Consider the following 21,343-nt stretch of genomic DNA (forward strand, 5'->3'; position numbering starts at 1 on the left):
TAGCATTTGCCCTCCGATTCTCCTACGAAGGACATCCGAGGATTTCATAATTTAATGCAGAGAGCAGCTACTAGGTTCCAACTCCCTATTACGGTCCAACAAACAGACAGTTTTTTACATAACTTCAAAGAGGATACTAGGAAGATCATTCGCTCTATTCCCATCATTGATTACATCTGGCAAGAGGGCATGAAAATCATGAAGACGCCGGGATCCATATCTTTGGTGTTACCTCGAATAGAGAAAAATTAGCGCACTCTAGAGAACAGTCCATCTTGCCTCATAGGTAATCCAACGCCAGATTCGGTAATATCTCAGGCTGCACAGCGGCGTTTGAAAAGCCCTGCAACACCAATTACCACTCCTCCAGACAAAAAGGAACGTCGTATGGACTTTTTGGGGAAAAATTTCTCTTCTATGGTTGCAGCTTCAATTAGAGCGGCTAATGCCTTGGCAATCATTGGCTGTTATGACCGCCGAAGGTGGTCCGATATTGCGGGATTGATAGATCTTATCCCAGAGGATCAAAGAGAGGAGGCACGGAAGATCTTATTAGAGGGTGAGGTAGCTGCCTCCGAAACAATTGATTGTGCGTTGGACATTGCCAACACGAGCTTTCGGCAATTAGCTGGGGCAGCAGTTCTTTGGTGCCAAGGTTGGCTTAAAGCGACTACCTTTATACCCGAAGTTCAGACGAAGCTACTTGACATGGCTTATGATGGGGATTCACTGTTGGGGAAACATATAGATGACACCCTTTTGGCAATCAAAAATAATACACCGCAAAATCTTTAGGTGCTCTACAATATAGACGCATACCTTTCAGAGGAGCCAGAGGATTCACTACATATCGGGGGGCTATCAGTGGAATCAGCAGTACTGGCAAAACCAACCACAATACTGACAGTCGTACAACCAATCCTCTTACTGTCATTCATCGGCTGGTTTCTCCCGCCAGGGTGGCCTGAAGCGGACACAGCAACAAGGCCATGATTCTTTCAGAAAGCAATGAGCTGCTCAGGGTGCCAGTCAACCATACCCCCCTACCCGTGGTTGTGAAATTTTCTGTTTATGCACAGCGGTGGCACGAGATCACTACAGACCGCTGGGTGCTGGAGAACCCTGGGCAAAGTACTACGCTACGCTCTGGTAGTTTGCGCTACTTCGCACTACTCAAATTACACGTAGCATAGTGCATACATGCGTAGCGGTCATTTTTTGCTTGCTCGTGGTCCTCAACGTCAAGTTGACAACCGCGAGCGAGCAAAATGACATCCCGGCGAGACTTTTTCCTCGTTCGCGATCAGCAACATCAAGTTGCCGATAGTGAGCGTGGAAAATAAACCTTCCGACGAGATTCTCAACGCTAGGAGGTCAGGTTTCTCATAGTGAGTGGTTGTGTATGCTCGTGACCGCTTGTGAGGAGAAACTACCAGTCTGCGTTGAGAAAGTTGCCACTCGAGTAGAAATCTACTCTAGCTGCAGAAAACTACCGCTTGCACTGTGCAAGCTGCGGTTTGCACTGATTGCACATTGCGGACATGCATCCGGCACTGTGCAATCAGTGCGAACAGCATTTTGCACAGTGCACTACGCAGTTCGTGTATGTCGCGTAGTGCGAAGTGCACTTCGCGTAGCTACGCGTAGCGCTACTGTGCGAAATATTCCCCGGGTTAGTGCTGGACCTTGTCACCAAGGGTCATATCCTACAGTTTATCAAGATACCACCTACCACTCTGCCCAGGGGTCCCCTACCCTCGTCTTCACTTAATGCGCAAAGAAGTCTTGATAATGCTCCTCAAGGAAGTAATAGAAGTACCACCATCCACACAGAGAGGAACAGGTTTCTACTCTAGTTTCTTCCTAATCAAAAAGAAGTCTGGAGAATGGCGACCGATTCTGGATCCCCGCAATCTCAACAAATTTCTCAAAAAACAAACATTCCGGATAGTAACACTTTCCGATTTTCTGGGGAGCTTAAACAAAGGGGATTTCATGACTTCTCTGGGCATGGAAGACGCATACTTTCATATCCCTATCCATCCAAAACATCTGCGATTCACAGTGGCTGGCACCCACTATCAATTCAAGGTGCTCCTGTTTGGCCTAAAATCAGGGCCACAGATTTTCACCAAGTGCTTAGCACCAGTAGAAGCGACTTTACGATCCAGGGGGATCCAAGTTTTCCCATACCTTATCTGCTCAAAGCTCCTTCGTAGCAAGAAGCCAATGTTGCTACAACTATATGTCTCCATTTATTCAATTCACTAGGGCTCACTTTGAACAAGGGCAAATCAAATTTGATTCCAACTCCGAACATTCTAGTCCTTGGAGCATCCCTGGACACCGTTCAGTGCAAATCATTCTTGTCTCAAGACCGTCAAGTGCGCCTTCAAAAATTAGCGACAACCATTTAAAAAAAGTCTGTTTCTGTTCAGACATTCAAATCTCTCCTAGGAATGTGCTCCTCAGTGATCAACTTGACCCCTTTAGCGGGGCTCAAAATGAGACCTCTTCAAGAGGAGTTGCAGAAACAATGGCTACAGGCGTTGGGTTCTTTCGATTGTTATCCAAATAACCGCACGTATGGTGGATGCACTCTGTTGGTGGTCACAAACAGCAAATCTTGCCCAAGGTCTCTCCTTTCTGCAAAACATCCAGGATTTCGTATTAACGACAGACACCTCCATGGAAGGATGGGGAGGTCATCTGCAGGATTTACAGGACCAGGGAAAGTTTTCTCAGATACAGAAACAGCAGCACATCAACAGTTTGGAGCTTTGGACTATATTCTTGTCTCTTTAGGCTTTCCTTCCAAGGATGGCAGGTTCCTCAGTGCTGTTTCGTACCAACGATACTACCAGCATGTACTACATAACCAAACAAGGAGGAACAAGGTCCATAACGCTTTCCCAGGAAGCACAAGATTTGTGGGAATGGACAAAGTTTCACGGAATAACCTTGAAGGCCGAGCATGTCAAGGGTCTACACAATACACTAGCAGACTCGCGAAGCAGATCTCTATCCGGCTGCCCATGAGTGGGAGTTAGAACAAACTCAAGTGAACAAGATCTTTCACAGACATGGGGCAAACCAGCTCTGGATCTGTTTGCGTCGCAGGAGAACAAGAAATGCCGATATTACGCCAGCAGGTTCCTTCAACCGGGGTCAAGGGGAAATACCCTTTCAATTAGATAGTCCAGAACCTATGCCTACACTTCCGCCCCTTCCATTAATCCCCAGAATGCTCAAGAATTTGAAACTGGAAGGCTGCCGCCTAATTCTAATTGCACCCCATTGGCCCAGACAGTATTGGTTCCAGGTGCTTCTTCTGTTGTCACAAGACAAACCCATTCGCCTGCATCCGACACCGACAATGTTATCACAGAACAGTGGTCAGGTAGTCGATCAGGATCCGCAATCCCTGCACTTGCACGCATGGCTCCTGAATTCCTAGAGTTCAAGGATCTCAGTATTTGTCGGCTGTCGAGACATACTTTCTAAATCCCGTGCTGAAAGCACTACCAAAACGTATCGTTTAAAATGGAAAAGATTTTGTTGTTGGTTTGAAACCAATAAAGTTCATCCACTTTAAGCTCCTGCTGAACAGATTTTACCTTACTTACTCTCACTGGCCAAGTCTGGACTCACTTTCTCATCAGTCAATGTTCACCTGACTGCTATTTCCAGGTAGAGGAAATCTCTGCAGCTTCCTTTTTTATTTTTGTCTTCTCTGCACTTTCCCTCCTGTCCTTTGACCTCCTCCGGAGTGGGAACTCAATGTGGTGTTGATGAGACAACCATTTGAACCAATCCATAAAGCGGATCTCAAATATCTCACATGGAAAGTAGCCCTCTTGCTTGCTCTTACCTCTGCAAGGAGGGTTAGTGAGATTCAGGCTTTTACTATCAAAGAACCTTTCTTGCGTTTTACACAGAACTGTGATTTTGCAGACGAATCCTAAGTTCATTTCTAAGGTACCCACAAAATTTCAATTAAACAAACCAGTAATGCTACAAACTTTCTTCCCGAATCCATCTACTCCAGCTGAGAGGACATTGCATTCATTAAATGTAAAACGATGTTTGAAGTTCTATCTTCAAAGGATATTAGAAAAAGTGATCAACTGCTAGTGGCCTACGTCAAGGGAAACAAGGAACTGCTGTAACAAAGGCTACAATAGCCGGATGGGTCGCATCGGCTATTCACTTCTGCCATGAAAAAGCAAACAAACCTCTCAGGATGAAGGCTAATGCACACTCCACCAGGACTGTTGCTGCATCTACTGCTTTGTTTGCTGGGGTTATATTGGACAAGATATGCCGTGCTGCGCCGTGTAAGAATGTCCACACTTTGACAAGATACTACTGCCTCCAAACTGCACAAAAGGAGGATGCAGCGGTTGGACAAGCTGTGTTACGCCATCTTTCACTAAGGTCCGATTCTTTACATTTCTTTAACGCTTGTCTATTATTAGTTTTCTTTGCTGTTGCACTGATTACACTCTTATGTTTCTCAATTTATATATTCCTCATGTGGAAATCCACTGTACGGTTATTACGTTTATGCTTTGTCATTGCAATGTTTCAAAATTGTGAATTTATATTGGGAGTGTTAAATGGCATGTCTCCCACCATCCGCAAACAGTACAATTTCGGTACTGCTTGTTATTCTGATTCAGGCATGTGTATCTATGAAAGATACCCCAATACTGGATAAGAGAACAAGTTACTTACCTGTAACTAGAGTTATACAGTATTGGTATCTTTCATAGATTCACATGCACCCACTCTCCTCCCTGTGGAACCAGTTCTCAGTGATTTTAGGGATATTTACTTCCCACATGTGCTTGGAAAATATGAGAAGAGCTGCTTCTGTTGGTAGTGTTCTAGAGGGTGCTGATTGGTTGGAACTGACTTTTGGTCCTTTTCCTATAAGGACATAGATAGGCTACTAAGATAAAGCCTTTGGCCTCTTTGGGCCTATTTATTACTTATGGCACTACTTTTGTATTTTACCGTGGTACTCGCATCTCGGCGACTAGGAATGATTCAGGCATGTGAATCTATGAAAGATACTAATACTGGATAACAGTAGTTACAGGTAAGTAACTTGTTTTCTTCTTCCCCTCAACCTGATTCAGTAGCAGAACGAGCTCTACACACCTTAGATGTTAGAAGAGCACTATTGTACTACATTGAAAGAACTAAATCTTTTTGTAAAACGAAACAACTCTTTGTTGCTTTTGCACCACCTCATAAAGGCAATCCTATTTCCAACTCTGGTATTGCAAGGTGGATTGTTAAATGTATTCAAACCTGCTATACCAAACAAAATGGACCTTAACTGTACCCCCTAGAGCACATTCCACTCACAAGATAGGGGCCACTACGGCTTTTCTTGGAAATATTCCTTTAGTTGACATTTGCAAAGCTGCAACATGGCCTTCACTAAACACTATTTTGTGGATGTGTTAGCCAGACAACAAGCCAATGTGGGTCAAGCAGTACTTAAAACACTATTTCATACAACTCCAACAGCTACAGGTTAACCACAGCTTTGGTAGGATACTGCTATATAATGTGTGCACAGCCTGTGAACTACAGCTCGCATGCCTTTAACGGATAATGTTACTTACCCAGTAACCATCTGTTCTTCTAATGTACAGCTGTAGATCCACATGTGCCCACCCTCCTCCCCGGCAACCTGTACATGTTGCAGTTCTCTATCTAAATTAAAAACATATGCATGGTTAACTATTTCTTTACTATTACTCCATTCTCACCCTCTTGCGGCAAACAATCTAACAATGGAGTCAATGCCCATGCGCACTGTCACCGAAAGGAGTCTCCGCCTATGTCGTGACTGGAAAGACTTCGAAGAAAAACAAAGTGCAAGCGTCCAGACCCAACACTAGATGGCGGGCTATATACAGCATCTGGATCTACAGCTGTACAAGCCAAGAACAGATGCTTACTGGGTAAGTAACATTATCCTTTCTCCCAAAGGAATGCATTGACTGCTTTCTTGTGAAAATTGTTTTAAGTGTGGAGTTGGTTTGTATGAAACCGTAGGAAACTGCATATGTACAAAAACTGTTTTACTTACCTATTTATCTAGGAAATGCCCCAGTGTGATATCTAGGCATATCACAGTAGAAAACGTAACTTAAAAAGTGATCTGAAAAGTAACGTACCCAGTAATCTGAAAAGTCATTTTAACTGTTTTATAAACAAACGACTCTACCTGTAATCAGTCCTATTGCATTTAAATGCACTATTCTTGCAAATTACAATTACACTTACCTGTACCAGGGCTGGCTTGGTGCTGAAAAAAATATAGTAATGGAGCTGATGCCCATGCTCATTAACAGAGATAGAGTCACTATACCTTGTAACTCAATTACTTTTTCGAAACAAAACAAGTTGTACACTTTTTAGCCAACACTAGATTGCAGGAGTATGCACAGCATGTGAATCTACAGCACTAAATGCCACAAACGGATGCTTACAGGCTATGTAACAATTGCTTTCTTCCTTATAGCTCTGGTTCTCCTTCATAGGATTTTTGCTGAATTCATGAACAGTCCCTCCTCCCCTGATATCATGAGAATGGTTCTTTTGATATCCGTGTTTTTTTCAGTAGGTATCATAACTGTTTTTGAGGCTGTTGGTCATTTTAACAGTGTTTATTGCTGTGGAAAGTTACTGGCCATTACCAGCCTGACCAGGAAATAATTCAAACATGTGAATATATCAAACATGGCAATGCTATAGAACTGGAATTACAGGGAAATAACAAATTTTTTCCAGCAAGTAAAGTTTGTGCAGTTATGAGCTACTACTAAAACAAAAAATCTCCCATTGTTTTTCCTTAGTATAAAGATGCAAAACACGATGAACTTATGGACTCCAAGTTAAGATGCGTGTTTGAAATGCCAGTTGAACACGTAAGTAAACAATTAAATGTTGCACAGTTTCAATTTTTTTTTAACTGCTGAGAAGTTCTAATTTCTCTGATCAAATATAAAGAAAATATCCAACTGCACTTTAATAAATTACGTGCTTACTGAGTTGCTTACTGAGTTAATTTAATTTTAATTCTGTTCTCTCCTTACTGTGAGTATATGCTTGGTGTATTTACATAGCTTAAGGTCAGGTAGAGAGAAATAAAATGCCATACATGACTTGTGGCTGTTGAGTGAATTTTAGAAGATTTTATATAGCGATGTGAAAAAGAGTACACCCTCTTCATGGTCTAATTTTACATATTAAGACGTATCTGACCTCGGTCTAGTCTTCCTTCCTTCCACAGTATAAACTCTAACCAGATGTGACAAATCGCACACAAAATAAATTTCTAAATGTCTTATTTAATCAAGAGTCAGCATTAATTATCCTTGGGTGGTTACGTCTATCCTGTAATATTGGACCGCGTGGAACTTGTAGTAGTAGCAGCAGTAAAATTATTCCTATAAGAGTTTCTCTCTCGTAATGACAGGGGAATTTAGGCCCCCTCCTCTTTACTAACCTGGTTAAGCTTAATGATACTTGAGGGAATTTGTTTATGAACGTTTCACAGTATCTTGATAGAGTTGAGTTCTTAAGTTTGAGTTGGCTGTTCCAAAATCCTGAATTGATTTTGCAGTCTTTCAGTTTTGGATTTTCTGGAGAATTGTTTATCCTTGTTCTGATGCATGATCCAATTCCTGATAATCTCACATTTTACTCTTGAATGTTTAAATTTGGAGAGGAATTCTTGCCTGACTTAATTATTGAGGTGTCCATGTGCTGGGGTTGCAAAGCAGGTCCAAATCATCACCTGCTTTATTGTTTCTATGTGCTCTTTGTGGAGAGCCAAACACTTATGCTGCTGTCTCCGTGGGCTAGGATACATTGTTCCAGAAGAGTTTTTAATGTATGTGCTGTTTTTCAAAGCAAATATACTTAAGTGTTCTTTTTTAGAGAGGGGTGTTTTTGTTGGATAGTGCACGAATTCCATACATGTACACTATTTTCCTAATGGTAAAATTACACAGTTGCATTTTACGTACTTACATTTTTGGGCACAGCTACATTAAGTATGTTTTATCAGTATAAGACACAAGATGTTCGGTCACAAGCCAAAGCAGGTGGTCCCCCAATGGGGAGATTTGAATCCAAGACCATATCAGTGCCCATCTTAAAGAGGTCTGAAATATTTTAATGGGCAAGAGCGATGAAAGAAGTCAACGTTCTCCAGTATTAGGGGTGTCTTTCATAGATTCACATGCCTGAATCATTCCCCGTCGTCGGAGTGGGAGTCCCACGGTACATAAAAAAGCAAATAATATGCAATAAATATGTAGTAAATACCAATAAAAACAAATCAGGAAGTAAAGTAGCCCAGCTACAGTAAGAAGAACTTCCACATCTATGACAATCCTAGTCATTTTGTATAGTCCAAACTACAGCCAATCAAGCACCAGCACCCACCAGAATGTTCTCCCCAGAGGCTCAGGCTCTCAGATTTTCTACCGGACGTCGTGTGAAGGGAGTCTCCCTGAGCTCTGCTCAGTTCTTTCAACTTACCTTCCTTTTGGATCATTTCTTCTAGAATGTCTTCAAAGAAGTCTCTGTTTAGAGCCTGTGATTCTTGTGGTAAGCTCCGGCTTTTTAAAGAGGACCCCCACAAGAAATGTATTTACTGCCTCTATCCAGATCATCAGGTCAAGGACTGTAAGATCTGCAGAACCTTTCCTCAAAAGACTCTCAGAGACAGAGGGTCGGTTACTTTTGTGGCTACAAAGGCTTAAGGATTCTGATAATCCTGTTTCTGAGGTTGGCAGTATTGCTTCTGGTTCCACTTCAGCGTCTAAGAAGAGGCCTGCGTCTGAGGTATTGCCATCCCCTGGGGCTAAGGTTGTTAAGAAGCATCAACCTTCTAAAGGTTCTGACAGGCCTTCTACTTCTAAGGTTGCCCCCTCAGGCAAGGGTTTGGAGGTTCCTTCTATACCTCAAAAACGGTCCACCAAGAGCTTGCCTCAGACATCTGACAAGATTTCACCTCAGGAAACTGCTTTCTCGTCGTCGACGACGCCTTCTTCTGTTTTCTCGTCGACGCATCATCCACGTCGACGATTACCTTCTCATCTCCTAAACTATCGATGATTATGACGACGACAGCTTCTTCCCCTACCATGGTCTGTTACGGTAAGACCAATCTCGACGACGACGGCCGTCGTCGACACCCCGACGTCGGCTCCTCTGAAGGCTCTACCGTCGACGAAGTTGCCATCGACTGCTTCGTCGGCGAGCTCCATTCCGCCGACTAAGTTGCCACCGTCGACGACGACGTCAACGAAGGTTGCACCGTCGACGAAGCCCGTCCCGTCGACGAAGCCCGTCCCATCGACGGCACCGTCGACGAAGCCTTTGATATCTGCTACTGAAGCAGCGGAAAACGCACCGTTGACGCCGCAATTGTCATCTTGCACTGCGTTACAGGTATGGTCACCGTCGACGGTGTTCTTTACACCAAAGCCATCATCGCAGGTGCCTGACCGACTTTTAGACTCAGACAGTGAGGATGATGTGGTTCATACATTCGGAGCGGCCACTAGTCCTTCTGAGCTGAATATCAAGTTGCAAGAAGACGAACTGGAGGATGAACAACCACCTGTACAGATGGAGCCCCAGATGGACAGTTTACCTGTCGCGCAGGTACCAGTTGCCTTACTGACCAACCTTCAATACATGTTGGACGATTATTATAGAAGGTTTCCACCTTATGAAACTACGGGCTCAGTGCCGGCTACTGAAGTACCGGTGCCAGTTTTACAACCAACAACTCCTGTTTCACCTACTTCGCAGTCTCAGGTGGAGGAAGTAGATCCTCATTCTTCGGATGAGGAGGAGCAAAGAGAAGGAGAGGTACAGGATGAGTCGGAGTGGGATGAATACCAGGTTCAAACACCTTCCCTTTCGCATCAAGCAGTCTCAATTTCACCACCAGTGGACGTGGTTAGCTTCCACCTTTTAATGGAACGTGCAACTAGACGTTTTTATATCAATATGGAGCATAAGGAACAAGACGGTTTCCTATATGATTTTAAAGATCAGCCCAGGAAACAGATTGTCTATACCCATCATTGACTTTATTTGGCAGGAGGGTATAAAAGTCATGGCAACCCCGGCATCCATTCCTCCAGTCCTGCCACGTTTGGAAAAGAAATACAGAGCACCGGACAAATCTCCTGCGTGCCTTATCGGACAGCCGAAACTTGACTCTGTGATTGTCCAGGCAGCTCAAAAGAGGGCTCGGAACCCTTCTTTTCCACTTACAGCCCCGCCAGACAGATGGCAAACGCCTAGATTCGATAGGGAAACGTGTCTCCACTATGGCGGCTACGACAGTTCGAGCGGCAAATTCATTGGCCATTTTAGGAAGGTATAACCGACAGATGTGGTCGGACATTGCACCATTTATTGATCTCCTACCTGAACCTTCTAAGGCTGAAGCGCTCGAGATACTACAGGAAGGCCAAAGAATCTCAGAAGAGATTGATTCAGCAGTGGATGTAGCCTCAACGGGCTTTTGGCAGCTAGCGGGAGCTGCGGTTCTTCACAGACCGGGTTGGCTACGGTCTACTTCCTTTAGACAAGAAGTACAAAATAAGGTGCTGGACTTGCCATATGATGGCGAATATCTGTTTGGCCCTCAGGTGGAGGATGCCTTACAGACAAAGAAGGATACTGAAAGAGCAAAATCCTTAGGTACCCTCCAATTCCGCAAGCCGCCCTTTCGAGGAGTTAGAGGACGAGGATCGTCCTCTACCAGAGGTGGATATAACCAACAATCCTCTTACAGACAAAACAATCAACGATACCATACTCAACGCTATCAATCTTACGGCCAGAGAAAGCCCACTTATGCCCAGAACAGGGGAAAGGCGAATTATCGTGGAAAAGATAAGCGCCAATGAGACTTTTCACCTGCCACCACCACTGCCCTGCTCTCAAGAACGACTTGGAGGACGAATATCCAAATTTTACTCAAGTTGGCAGTCAATACCATCAGACAAATGGGTCCTGTATATTGTGGCCAGGGGTCATGCCCTAGAATTCGAGAAATTTCCTCCAAATGTTTCCTCGAAAGGACCACCCCCAGCTCACCTGAAGGAGCTATTTGCCCAAATCAAATTGATGATGCAAAAAGGAGCGATCGAGAGCATACCTCAGAAGATGAGGGGAATGGGGTTTTACTCCAGATTTTTTCTCATAAGGAAGAAAAACGGGGAGTGGCGCCCGATTCTAGATCTTCGCGCTCTAAACAAGTACTTAAGAAAATTAACTTTCAGGATGTTATCTCTCCAGGAAGTATTGCATCTTTTGGCAGCGGGAGATTACATGGTCACCTTAGATCTCCAAGATGCATATTTCCATATGCCCATTCTACCACGCCACAGAAAATTCCTGCGCTTCAGAGTGGCTGGCAGGGATTACCAATTCAAAGTTCTTCCTTTCGGACTACGGTCAGCGCCAAGAGTTTTTACCAAGGTTCTAGCTCCGGTAGCGGCGCACCTCCGGCTGGAGCGAATCCAAAATTTCCCATACTTAGATGACTGCCTTATAATGGCCAATTCTCGAGCAGTCTTGCAATCTCATCTACAACAGTGTCTACACCTGTTCCAATCTCTGGGCCTTTCCATCAATCTCGAAAAATCCCAATTGAGACCTTCTCAAAGACGAGCTTTCTTGGGAGCAACATTGGACACTCAGAAACTACAAGCCTTTGTCTCGGAGGAGAGACAAATGAAGATAAAAAACATGGCCCAGAATCTGTTATCAAAAAAGTCAGTTTCTGTTCGGCTATACAAGTCCTTTCTGGGGATGGTATCTTCTTGCATCCCATTACTACGAAACTGTCGTCTCAGAATGAGACCTCTCCAGGAAGAGCTAACCCTGCAGTGGTTACAAGTCTCCGGGACGTTCGAAGATCTTATCAAGATCACACCGCTAATGCAAAACTCTCTACGCCGGTGGACACAAAAACATTTCCAGCAGGGGTGTGCATTTCTTCAAGAGTCACCAAGCCTCACCATCACAACGGATGCGTCTCTCGAGGGCTGGGGAGCGCATCTTCAAGGTCTCACAATCAGCGGCAAGTGGACTACTCCACAAAAGCGATGGCACATCAACCGTCTGGAGCTGAGAGCCATATTTCTAGCACTCAAGGCGTTTCATGCAATCATTCAGGATTCCAATGTGTTGATAAGAACAGACAACACAACAAGCATGCATTACGTCAACAAGCAGGGAGGAACTCGATCTCTTCTCCTCTCCCAGGAAGCTCAAGAATTATGGGCATGGGCCTTACAGCACAATGTAAATCTTCAAGCAGTGCATGTTCCAGGAATAGAGAATGTCTTGGCAGACACACTCAGCAGGACGACAGTCTCCACTCACGAGTGGGAGTTACATCAGCAGACAGTGGAACGCTTCTTTCGCCTGTGGGGTCGTCCAGACCTAGATCTATTTGCCACAAAGACCAACAGCAAATGCCAATTCTTTGCATGCTGGCATCCCCACAAGGACTCTCAGGGGAATGCGTTTTCGATAGATTGGTCTCGGACATATGCGTACGCTTTTCCGCCGATTCCACTAGTCCCCAGGGTTCTGCGGAAAATGGAAAAGGAACCGTGCAGATTGATCCTGGTTGCCCCCAGATGGCCGCGCCAGTATTGGTTTACAGAACTTCTTCTTCTGTCAGAGTGCGAACCAATTCAGTTGAATCCAATCCCGAACTTACTCAGCATGCAGAACGGTCAGGTCTAACATCCAGATCCAACTTCACTGAGATTAGCGGCTTGGCGCCTGAGTACCGTGAGTTCGCCCACCTAAACATCCCAGAGGAATGCAAGGAGGTTCTGGCCAGGGCAAGGGCACCTGCTACCATAAAGACATACAGTCTAAAGTGGAAGCGTTTCTGCATCTGGTGTCACACACACGGTGTTCATCCTTTTTCAGCAACGCCGGAAGAGATTCTACCTTTCTTCCTACATTTAGCAAAATCAGGCCTGTCTCACGCAACCCTGAAAGTTTTCCTGGCAGCGATCTCGAGATATCGGCAGGATGGTACTAATTCCTTATACTCTGCGAGGATTATACAGCAATTCTTTAAAGGACTCTTTAGGATGTACCCTCCAGTTCGACGACCGCCTCCGGTGTGGCATCTTAACGTTGTCCTGGCACAACTCATGCGTCATCCTTTCGAACCCATCCACAAGGCCGATCTCAAATATCTCTCGTGGAAGGTAGCACTGTTGCTGGCTTTAACATCCTCCAGAAGAGTCCGTGATCTTCAGGCTTTTACAGTTCACCATCCTTTCCTGCAGTTTACAAGTGACTCTGTAATACTCCGCACTAATCCGAAGTACGTTCCCAAAGTACCTTCGGATTTTCACCTTAACGAACCTATAATTCTAAAGTCATTTTTTCCTAACCCGCAAGCACCGGCGGAAAGGGCATTGCATACGCTGGATGTTGAGATGTCTTAAATTCTATCTGCAGAGGACATCAGCTTTACGCTCTTCTGACCAATTGTTTATCACCTACGGTGCTATTCATAAAGGGCAGGCAGTTTCAAAACAGACTATTGCAAGATGGAAATCTTCTGCCATTGCCTTTTGCCATATGCAAGCAGGACGACCGTTGCAAGCAGCTCCTAGAGCTCATTCCACAAGAGCAATGTCATCGTCTACGGCTTTATTTGCTGGAGTTCCTATTCAGCAGATCTGCAGAGCGGCTACTTGGGCCAGTCGCCATACATTTACCAAGCATTACTGTCTGGACGCAACCAGCGAAGCTGATACTTCTGTGGGTCGTGCAGTTCTATGAAATCTTTTCAAATAAGGTGAGCCTCTGTTTCCCACCTCCATTACTGCTGTCAGACGCTTCATATGTATGTTTTACACATGTTTACATGATTGCATTATCCTGTGCTTATGATGTGTATTTTCAGTTTACACTGTTTTATGACTTATGCTGACAAGCTTTACAGCCATTGGCGTCTGCCTAGCACGGATTTGTACTGCTAGCTACTCTGATTCAGGCATGTGAATCTATGAAAGACACCCCTAATACTGGAGAAGAACAATAGTTACTTACCTGTAATCTGTGGTTCTCCAGTATTGGTGTCTTTCATAGATTCACATGCAACCCGCCCACCTCCCCTCAGAGGCTTTTAGGCTATTTTGGGTTTACCTACACTCCTTGCGAGAAAATCTGAGAGCCTGAGCCTCTGGGGAGAACATTCTGGTGGGTGCTGGCGCCTGATTGGCTGCAGTTTGGACTATACAAAATGACTAGGATTGTCATAGATGTGGATGTTTTTCTTATTGTAGCTGGGCTACTTTACTTCCTGGTTTGTTTTTATTGGTATTTACTACATATTTATTGCATATTATTGCTTTTTTATGTACCGTGGGACTCCCACTCCGACGACGGGGAATGATTCAGGCATGTGAATCTATGAAAGACACCAATACTGGAGAACCACAGATTACAGGTAAGTAACTATTGTTCTTATGGCGAAGTGACCATGTTTGCTGTACAGGATCTACATTTTGATTGCCAAATTGGTGCTATATCCAGGGAATTCGAATATTTGTGCATGTTTCAGTAATATGAACTCTGTATGTATCTGGTTCAGTTAGTTTGTTTTTTCTTTATTTATTTATGCAAATTGTGATTTACTACTCCGTCCAGAGTGGCTGGAGTTGTAACGCCCATCCCACCAGTCACCCTCAACTGTTTCCGTGCTTTGTAATTTGTTTCTCAGTTGCCTCCTTTAACTTTATCTCTGTATACATCCGGGGGCTCATGTACTTTTTAAACTAGCAACAAAGAACGCTGAGAGAAAAGCAAGGAACAGTTCATTGTCTCAGACTATAGTTCCAATGCACCCTCAGCACTTGCTTCACTTTTGATATAGCACAAACTTTGTTGTAAACCAATAGCTTAAAATGCAAATTTCCTCTTATGGAAAGTAGTGTCTACATTGTAGGATCTTCATTGACAGTCAAACATTACAATAATTCTCTGCGGTGTGCGTGGATCCTGCAACGCTACGTATTTTTCAATATTTCACAGATAGGGCGAGTTTTTCTCAAATTTAGATTGGAAAACTCCAGAAAGACCTCCTTCATGGCTGCATTGCAACATCTACAGTGCAAAATGTAGGCTACCTAAGTAACATTAAGGAAAAAGCGCAACTTGATAGTTTTACATTAAATAAGCTTGATAAAGTGTCCTATTCCCTTAAGACTTCAGGAGCTTCCACTAGCCATGCTTTGTATATGCCTTAAAGTCCTTTTTTTGGGGCTTGTGTAGTCATCCTAGAACACATTAAGTGTTTCATACTTTGGTTTTTCTGAGACATTTGTCAATTTTTATGTTCTTTATCTTCACTTGTTTTATTTTGCTTTTTTAATAACCTCTCCCTACCGACTGAGCTTATTTTTCTAATTTCTGCGGGGGTTTTCCTGTCGGAGTGCCTTATTTCTTTGAAAATACCCATCCTGTAGGAGAAAGAAGGTGGATTCTTGCCTATACAAGGGGGTGTGTGGTGTTCCTTCCTTTTCACATTCAATGAAGGGAAGGTAACTTTTCACAGAAATGTGTAAGATCGCTTTAAAAGCCGGAGAAGGCCCCAGGCTAAGAGGAAAACGTGTAGATCTGAGAGTGGAGGAGGAAAAAAGTAGAAACCTGAAAAACCCTTCTAACTGTATAGCTCATAAAGACACCAATGGATGGGGAGGAGAGAGGGAGTGGAGGAAAGGTGCAAGATACAGAAATTCCTGGTTGGAGATGAAAAAGATGTTGTCCTCAACAAAGGCATTTGTTCCAACATGCTTACCGTCAAAGACAGGCACAATGGTTGCTCATCAACGCCATCAAGGTCTTGTTAATCGTTGACAGCTAGAGTCTCCGGACTCACAGTGACACCTTTGCCATTGATGTTGAAGCCCTCAAAGCACACTAATGAGTCTCCTTTGCTGACAATACAGATGGTTAACTCCTTGTCGCCCCAGCAGTCACCGGCCATTAAATCTGCCTCCCCCTCGAAGAATGTTTTTTGCCCATTGTCTAGGGTCCATCAGAAAATTGGCAGGGACACCTAGAGAACCCCCAACTTCGGATATTCCACCTCATGTGCCGCCTTTCTCCGAGGAAAAAAGAGCTCTCAGTGCATTCCTGAAAGGCACAGACAATGCCGATCTCCTTCTGCGTCTCCATGCTGGTCTCATTCTGAATCAATGACCTTCCCTTTTCATACACTTCTACATGTGCTCCAGCTTCTTTCTCGGGAGATTATCACAAGCTTCCCTGCGGTGCTGGTCACAGATGCTTTAAAATTAAACATACCACATGCTGCAGTGGCTACTATCATGGAGAACCTACAATTGAGAGCATCATCACTTTCTCTCCTGCTCTTGTATCTGGGCTTCTAGAATGAACAGAATACAATGTTCAATGTTCAATGGTGAAGGTGGCAACTCCACAGCTGATCCACAGCTGGACACTTATAGTGGCTTCAGTCAGGCTAAAACATGTCTTGGCCTCTGAAACAACTGCACCCCTCAACTGTTGCAAGATGTGGCACTGGAGCAATATGCTTAAAAAATTAAAGCTTTATCGCTCTACTTCCGAAATATGACAGGAAACGTGAATATCTTCATGGAGCTGCTGTGTCGCCAGTAATAGACTTTGAGGAGATGGTCAGGGAAGGCTCCTTGGTCTGCAAACCAAGTCATTATTGCCACAGTTGACACTGCTGAGTTGGTGGCAACAGGTTAATAGCACTTAGTTTTTTGTGCTTGACTACTCAAGCCTGACACCAAGCTCATGATCTTTACTATTGCTTTCTTAGGTTGCTCCTTGTTTAGTTAGCATGTGGAGGAGGGCTTGAATAAAAGATTTTCAGGACTCCTGTCAAGAGCAGAGTTAGCTGACACTTGCCCTCACAGGGTACATATCCCTCAAGGCCCACACAAATAGCAAGAAATCAGTGAAAAGGGCAGGGGTAACTGTACCAAAGGAAGTGTTTCAAGGCCAAATCAACGTGAACACTGTCTTCTAACAACTCAAAGACCTTCCTCTGGCAATAGAACAGTCAGTTATACTTTAATGCACCCCCTCTTCTCCTTTCATGTGCCACTCCAAGGGGCGTGGGGGGAGGGGAAGGAGTATGAGACCATCTTGAATAGTGGGAAAGTATAACAGACAAGTGGGTGCTGCATGTTGGAAGACATAGATGTGAAATCGGTTTCAAAGCATACCCACTGCCTATTCCTCTGAAGCTAACCTCGAAGCACGAGATAACCATCTTGAGAAAATAAGTGTGTATTGCCGAACCTCTTAATGGGGCCTCTTCCAGTCCTTCAAACATGGCAAGGAATTTGAGATATTTCCTCATCCAAAAGAGAAGTCCGAAATCAGATTTTAAGCCAGTTCTTGATCTAACCAACAAATGGATCAAAAAAGGACATTTCAAATGTTTTTTCTCCATTGAAGTGTTCCCCACATAAAACAGGGAGGTTGGATATGTACAGTAGAATTTCAAGATGCCTAATTTTTTTTTTAATACAGAGTTTTATAAAGCGCAGACTTGACCCGAAGGTATCGGGTATCGGAGCTCTTTACACGAGCACCAGTTGCGTTTACATGAAGATGCATTCATTTTTGTTAGGCACGTTCACTTCCTTTTAGCAAAAATCACGTTCCGTATCGGAGGTACGTTGTGGCTCTCATTTCCATTATACAGTCTAGTCTAGGCCTACACACGAATCATCAGAAATCAGTGTCATTGCCCGCTCAAATTTTGTTTTATCTATGATCAGCAGGTGACGCAACCAAAGGAAAAGTGTTTGCTTCAGAGGAGAGTGTCTTCAATTTATGACAAATGCTACCTTCCGTTGAGCAAAACAAACATCCAGACAAAGCTCCTTTCTCTGCTTCATGGCTTCCTGCATTAACATTGTTCGAAATGTACGAGCGCATATGAGACCCCTGCAGCAGTTCTAAACAGGGCAATTGTCAGAAAAATAAAACTGTGATGACCAGCTTCAATTGGCCATACCAGCAAACCAATCTCTAATCGTGGTGCAAGAGACAAGCCTTGCTTCAGAGGTAGTCTTCTTATGAGTATCAGCTGCAGATCTCCGAATAGGGTGCGTAGTAATTTGAGAGAGTCCCTATCCTTGTATGTCTGAACTGGTGTCTGGATTGTTGAGAGTTAATTATGTAATATAATTTGATGTGTGATGTAGAGTGGTAGCTAGAGATAAGAACAGTTGGAGCAAGGATGGGGCCTTAACAGGAACTACCTGATGGTGCTGTAACCTAAGGGTCTAACTGAAATAAAGATCCTACCTCCCACCTGAGTGACTTCAGACTCTTGTATACAGACCCTCCTCTTTAACTACAGCATTTGTATGATCAGGATGTGCTAAATTGTATAAGAGTAGTGCCTTTTCGTGAGAAGTTGCATGGAGATGTACCCTATGGCGTGTGATGTGAGAAAATGTCCATGTCGCAGGAGGTTGCACAGGGAAGTACCCTGTACAGTTAGTGTGTGTCGTGTCGTGTCCCATGGTGTTGCTGTTAATGGCCACAAATTTTGCCTGAGTGTACTCTGATAATGGAAAGTAGTGTGACACAGGAGGCTCAGTGCATTTGATTGTCTTGCAGTGCGTTTTATTCGGTTAGCATATAATGGAGTCAGTATTTTGTTTGAATCGTACTGTTTGTAGCTCTAGTGTGTTGGAGGCAGGTACCTTTTTACCTGCTGATGTGTTCTGATGTGAATGGTTCTATTGCTGGACTAAAGTGAGGTCTGAGCAAGGGAATTTTAGTTAAAGGGCTGCGTGGTTGAACTTTTTTTATTTTTTGTTCTTTGAATATATAGACTTGGTAATGACGGAATGCCTTTGTTAAAGGAAGCAGGTGGGTTCTGTGCCCTGGCTGTCATGTGACTGGGCATAGTTGATTACATGTCCTTACATAAATGTTGTGAGGCATCTTTGTGAGTGCGCAGACATAGTGGTAGTACCGCTTGTCTAAGGTTTCAAGACCTGTATGTCTTGGACTGTTGTGCGGTGGTAGTCATAACCTAGCTGTTTAATTTCTTTGTTTGACATGAGGTGTGGAAGCCTCATGTCTTGACCCGCCACAGAGTTTCTGTGACTGCTGTTTTTCTTTGTGGCTGTGTTGATATTGGAGAGTTTAACAGGTTGTTTTTGGGTAAATGTGTAATCTAGACAGGTTGGAGATTGAGTGATTGTAAATGACTGTCGCTGTACTGTATGTGCATGGGAATGGCTGTTCTTGGTTGTGTATTATCCTGTCTGTCCATTCCTAGGATGTTTGAGCTGCTGTGAAGAATACTGAGAGAGAATGAATATTGGTGTAAAGTGGGTAGCTAGGCGATATGGACAGTTGGGAGGATGGAGCTCCGTCAGGACCTAGCTGTGGTTGGCATAACCAAAGGTCCTAACATAAAAAAAAAAAACTAAACTCCTGCCTAAGTGACTTGCGACTCCTGTGTCTAGTCGCTGCTGCCCATGTGCAACAGGGTTATATAGGATAGTTGGCAATGCATGGTCATTGTTTTAACTGAGTTTTCATCATCTCAACTAGCTAGGGCTGAGAGCGGTCTGTGTGGCTCTAAAGGCTTTCCTTCTGTCACATAACCGTGCACTATTTGTACAAGCAGGGAGGCGCACGATAAATACCCCTATCGATGGAGACTAGGATGATTATGCAATGTTCCTTGGCCAGAGGCTTTGAGTTGATGGCAGTCCATGTACCAGGTACTCTCAAACAACAAGCGGATTTACTGAGTTGAATCTATGAAGAAAATAAGGAGTGGATGTTGGTCAGCATGTCGTGCAGCATATCTTTGAAGCAAAAGGTTCTCCAATGGTAGATCGCAAAATAAAAAAATAAGTTTGCTTTCAGTCATTGGGCCATGCCCTTTTGTTGAACTGGTCAAGGACATTACTCTATTCCTTTCCTCTAATCCCACTGATTCCAGCTGTAAATTTGAAACCCTGCAAAGTCTCAAGTGACCGTGATCCTGATAGCGCCAGATGGGCCGAGACAATGATTCTACTTTGTTGTCCATACAGCCACACAAGAGGTTGCCATACAGACCAAATTTATTGACCAGGTTTCAGGGGCAAATTCTGTATCTAAATTTGAGAGCACTGTTTTTGGCAGTATTTTTTCTGGGAATAAACAATATGGCTATTAAAATCTTCATCCAGCTCATATGAACGTCCTCAAAGAAGCCAAGTAGCTGTCCACCAGGCTTTTTTATTCTTTTAAATAGAAAAGATTCTGCATATGTGCCAGAACAATGAACATGACACTTTAAATTGCCAGGAGGATGTCATCTCTCCATATATTTGATTTTACATTTGGCTCAATCCACAATCCAGTTTTGTTTTATCAAATCTGCAATCACATAAGAAAACCCCAAACTAGATGTAATTTTCCTATCTCTCTGAAGAAAGTGTTCCTGCTAGACAGAAGGCTATCCCCTCTTTGACAAGGGAACTGAATCTGGTCTTACACAAATAAAAGGCCCTCTAGATGAACCTTTTTTAAATGCTTCATTGCCACATCTTTCTTGCGAGAACGTATTGCTGAATGCCATAAGATCAGCAAGTAGGGCTAGTAAGTGAGATTAAAGTTTTTCTAGCTGTTGAACTGCACACTGTATTTCATACTAACATGATGGTGATGAGGACATACCCCTCTTTCTCTCCTAAAGTGAGATCTGATTTCAGTATTTACCAGCCCATTACATTACATGCCTTTCCTAACACACACTTGAGTAATGTTCTCTTCATTATTCATTGGATGTTAGAACAGTGCTGCAATTTTTATCTTGACAAAAGAAATAATTCACAAGTCCAAATTACATACTTTTAATTGATAGTTTGTCAAGGTTTGGCTATATACAAACAATTCACCGCCTGTTTAATTCTGGCCTGTAGTTTTATGTTGCTATTTGGCTTATAAATGTCTGCCTGGAAAAAGAAAAGCCCATTTCACTGGGCGCAAGACAGCCACTTAAGCTAGACATAGAAATAACCCACTAGAAGATATATGCAAGCCTGCTACTTGGAACAAGAAATAAGTGCCTTGACTAGAATAGTTAGTCTTCCCTTAGAAATCTTTGGTTAATCGGATCACCTCCAGAACAAATATTACATGTATTCCTTTTGCATTCACCTCTGGTTTCTTCTGCCCACTAGCCATGACCAGTTTGATTCTTGGCTTACTATTCTAATGT

The 21,343-nt window shown here is 43.6% G+C and overlaps 1 protein-coding gene across 1 annotated transcript in view; it reads left to right on the forward strand.

Moving 5' to 3' along the window:
* VAPA (VAMP associated protein A) overlaps nucleotides 1-21,343 on the forward strand; it is a 283,543-nt gene that overhangs the window by 210,544 nt on the left and 51,656 nt on the right. The window contains exon 4 of the mRNA XM_078688148.1: nucleotides 6,879-6,950. Within this exon, the coding sequence (XP_078544274.1) occupies nucleotides 6,879-6,950 (72 nt within the window). The remainder of the gene's footprint in view (nucleotides 1-6,878; nucleotides 6,951-21,343) is intronic.

Source organism: Lissotriton helveticus, chromosome 4_1, assembly GCF_964261635.1.
Source record: "Lissotriton helveticus chromosome 4_1, aLisHel1.1, whole genome shotgun sequence".
NCBI lineage: Eukaryota > Metazoa > Chordata > Amphibia > Caudata > Salamandridae > Lissotriton > Lissotriton helveticus.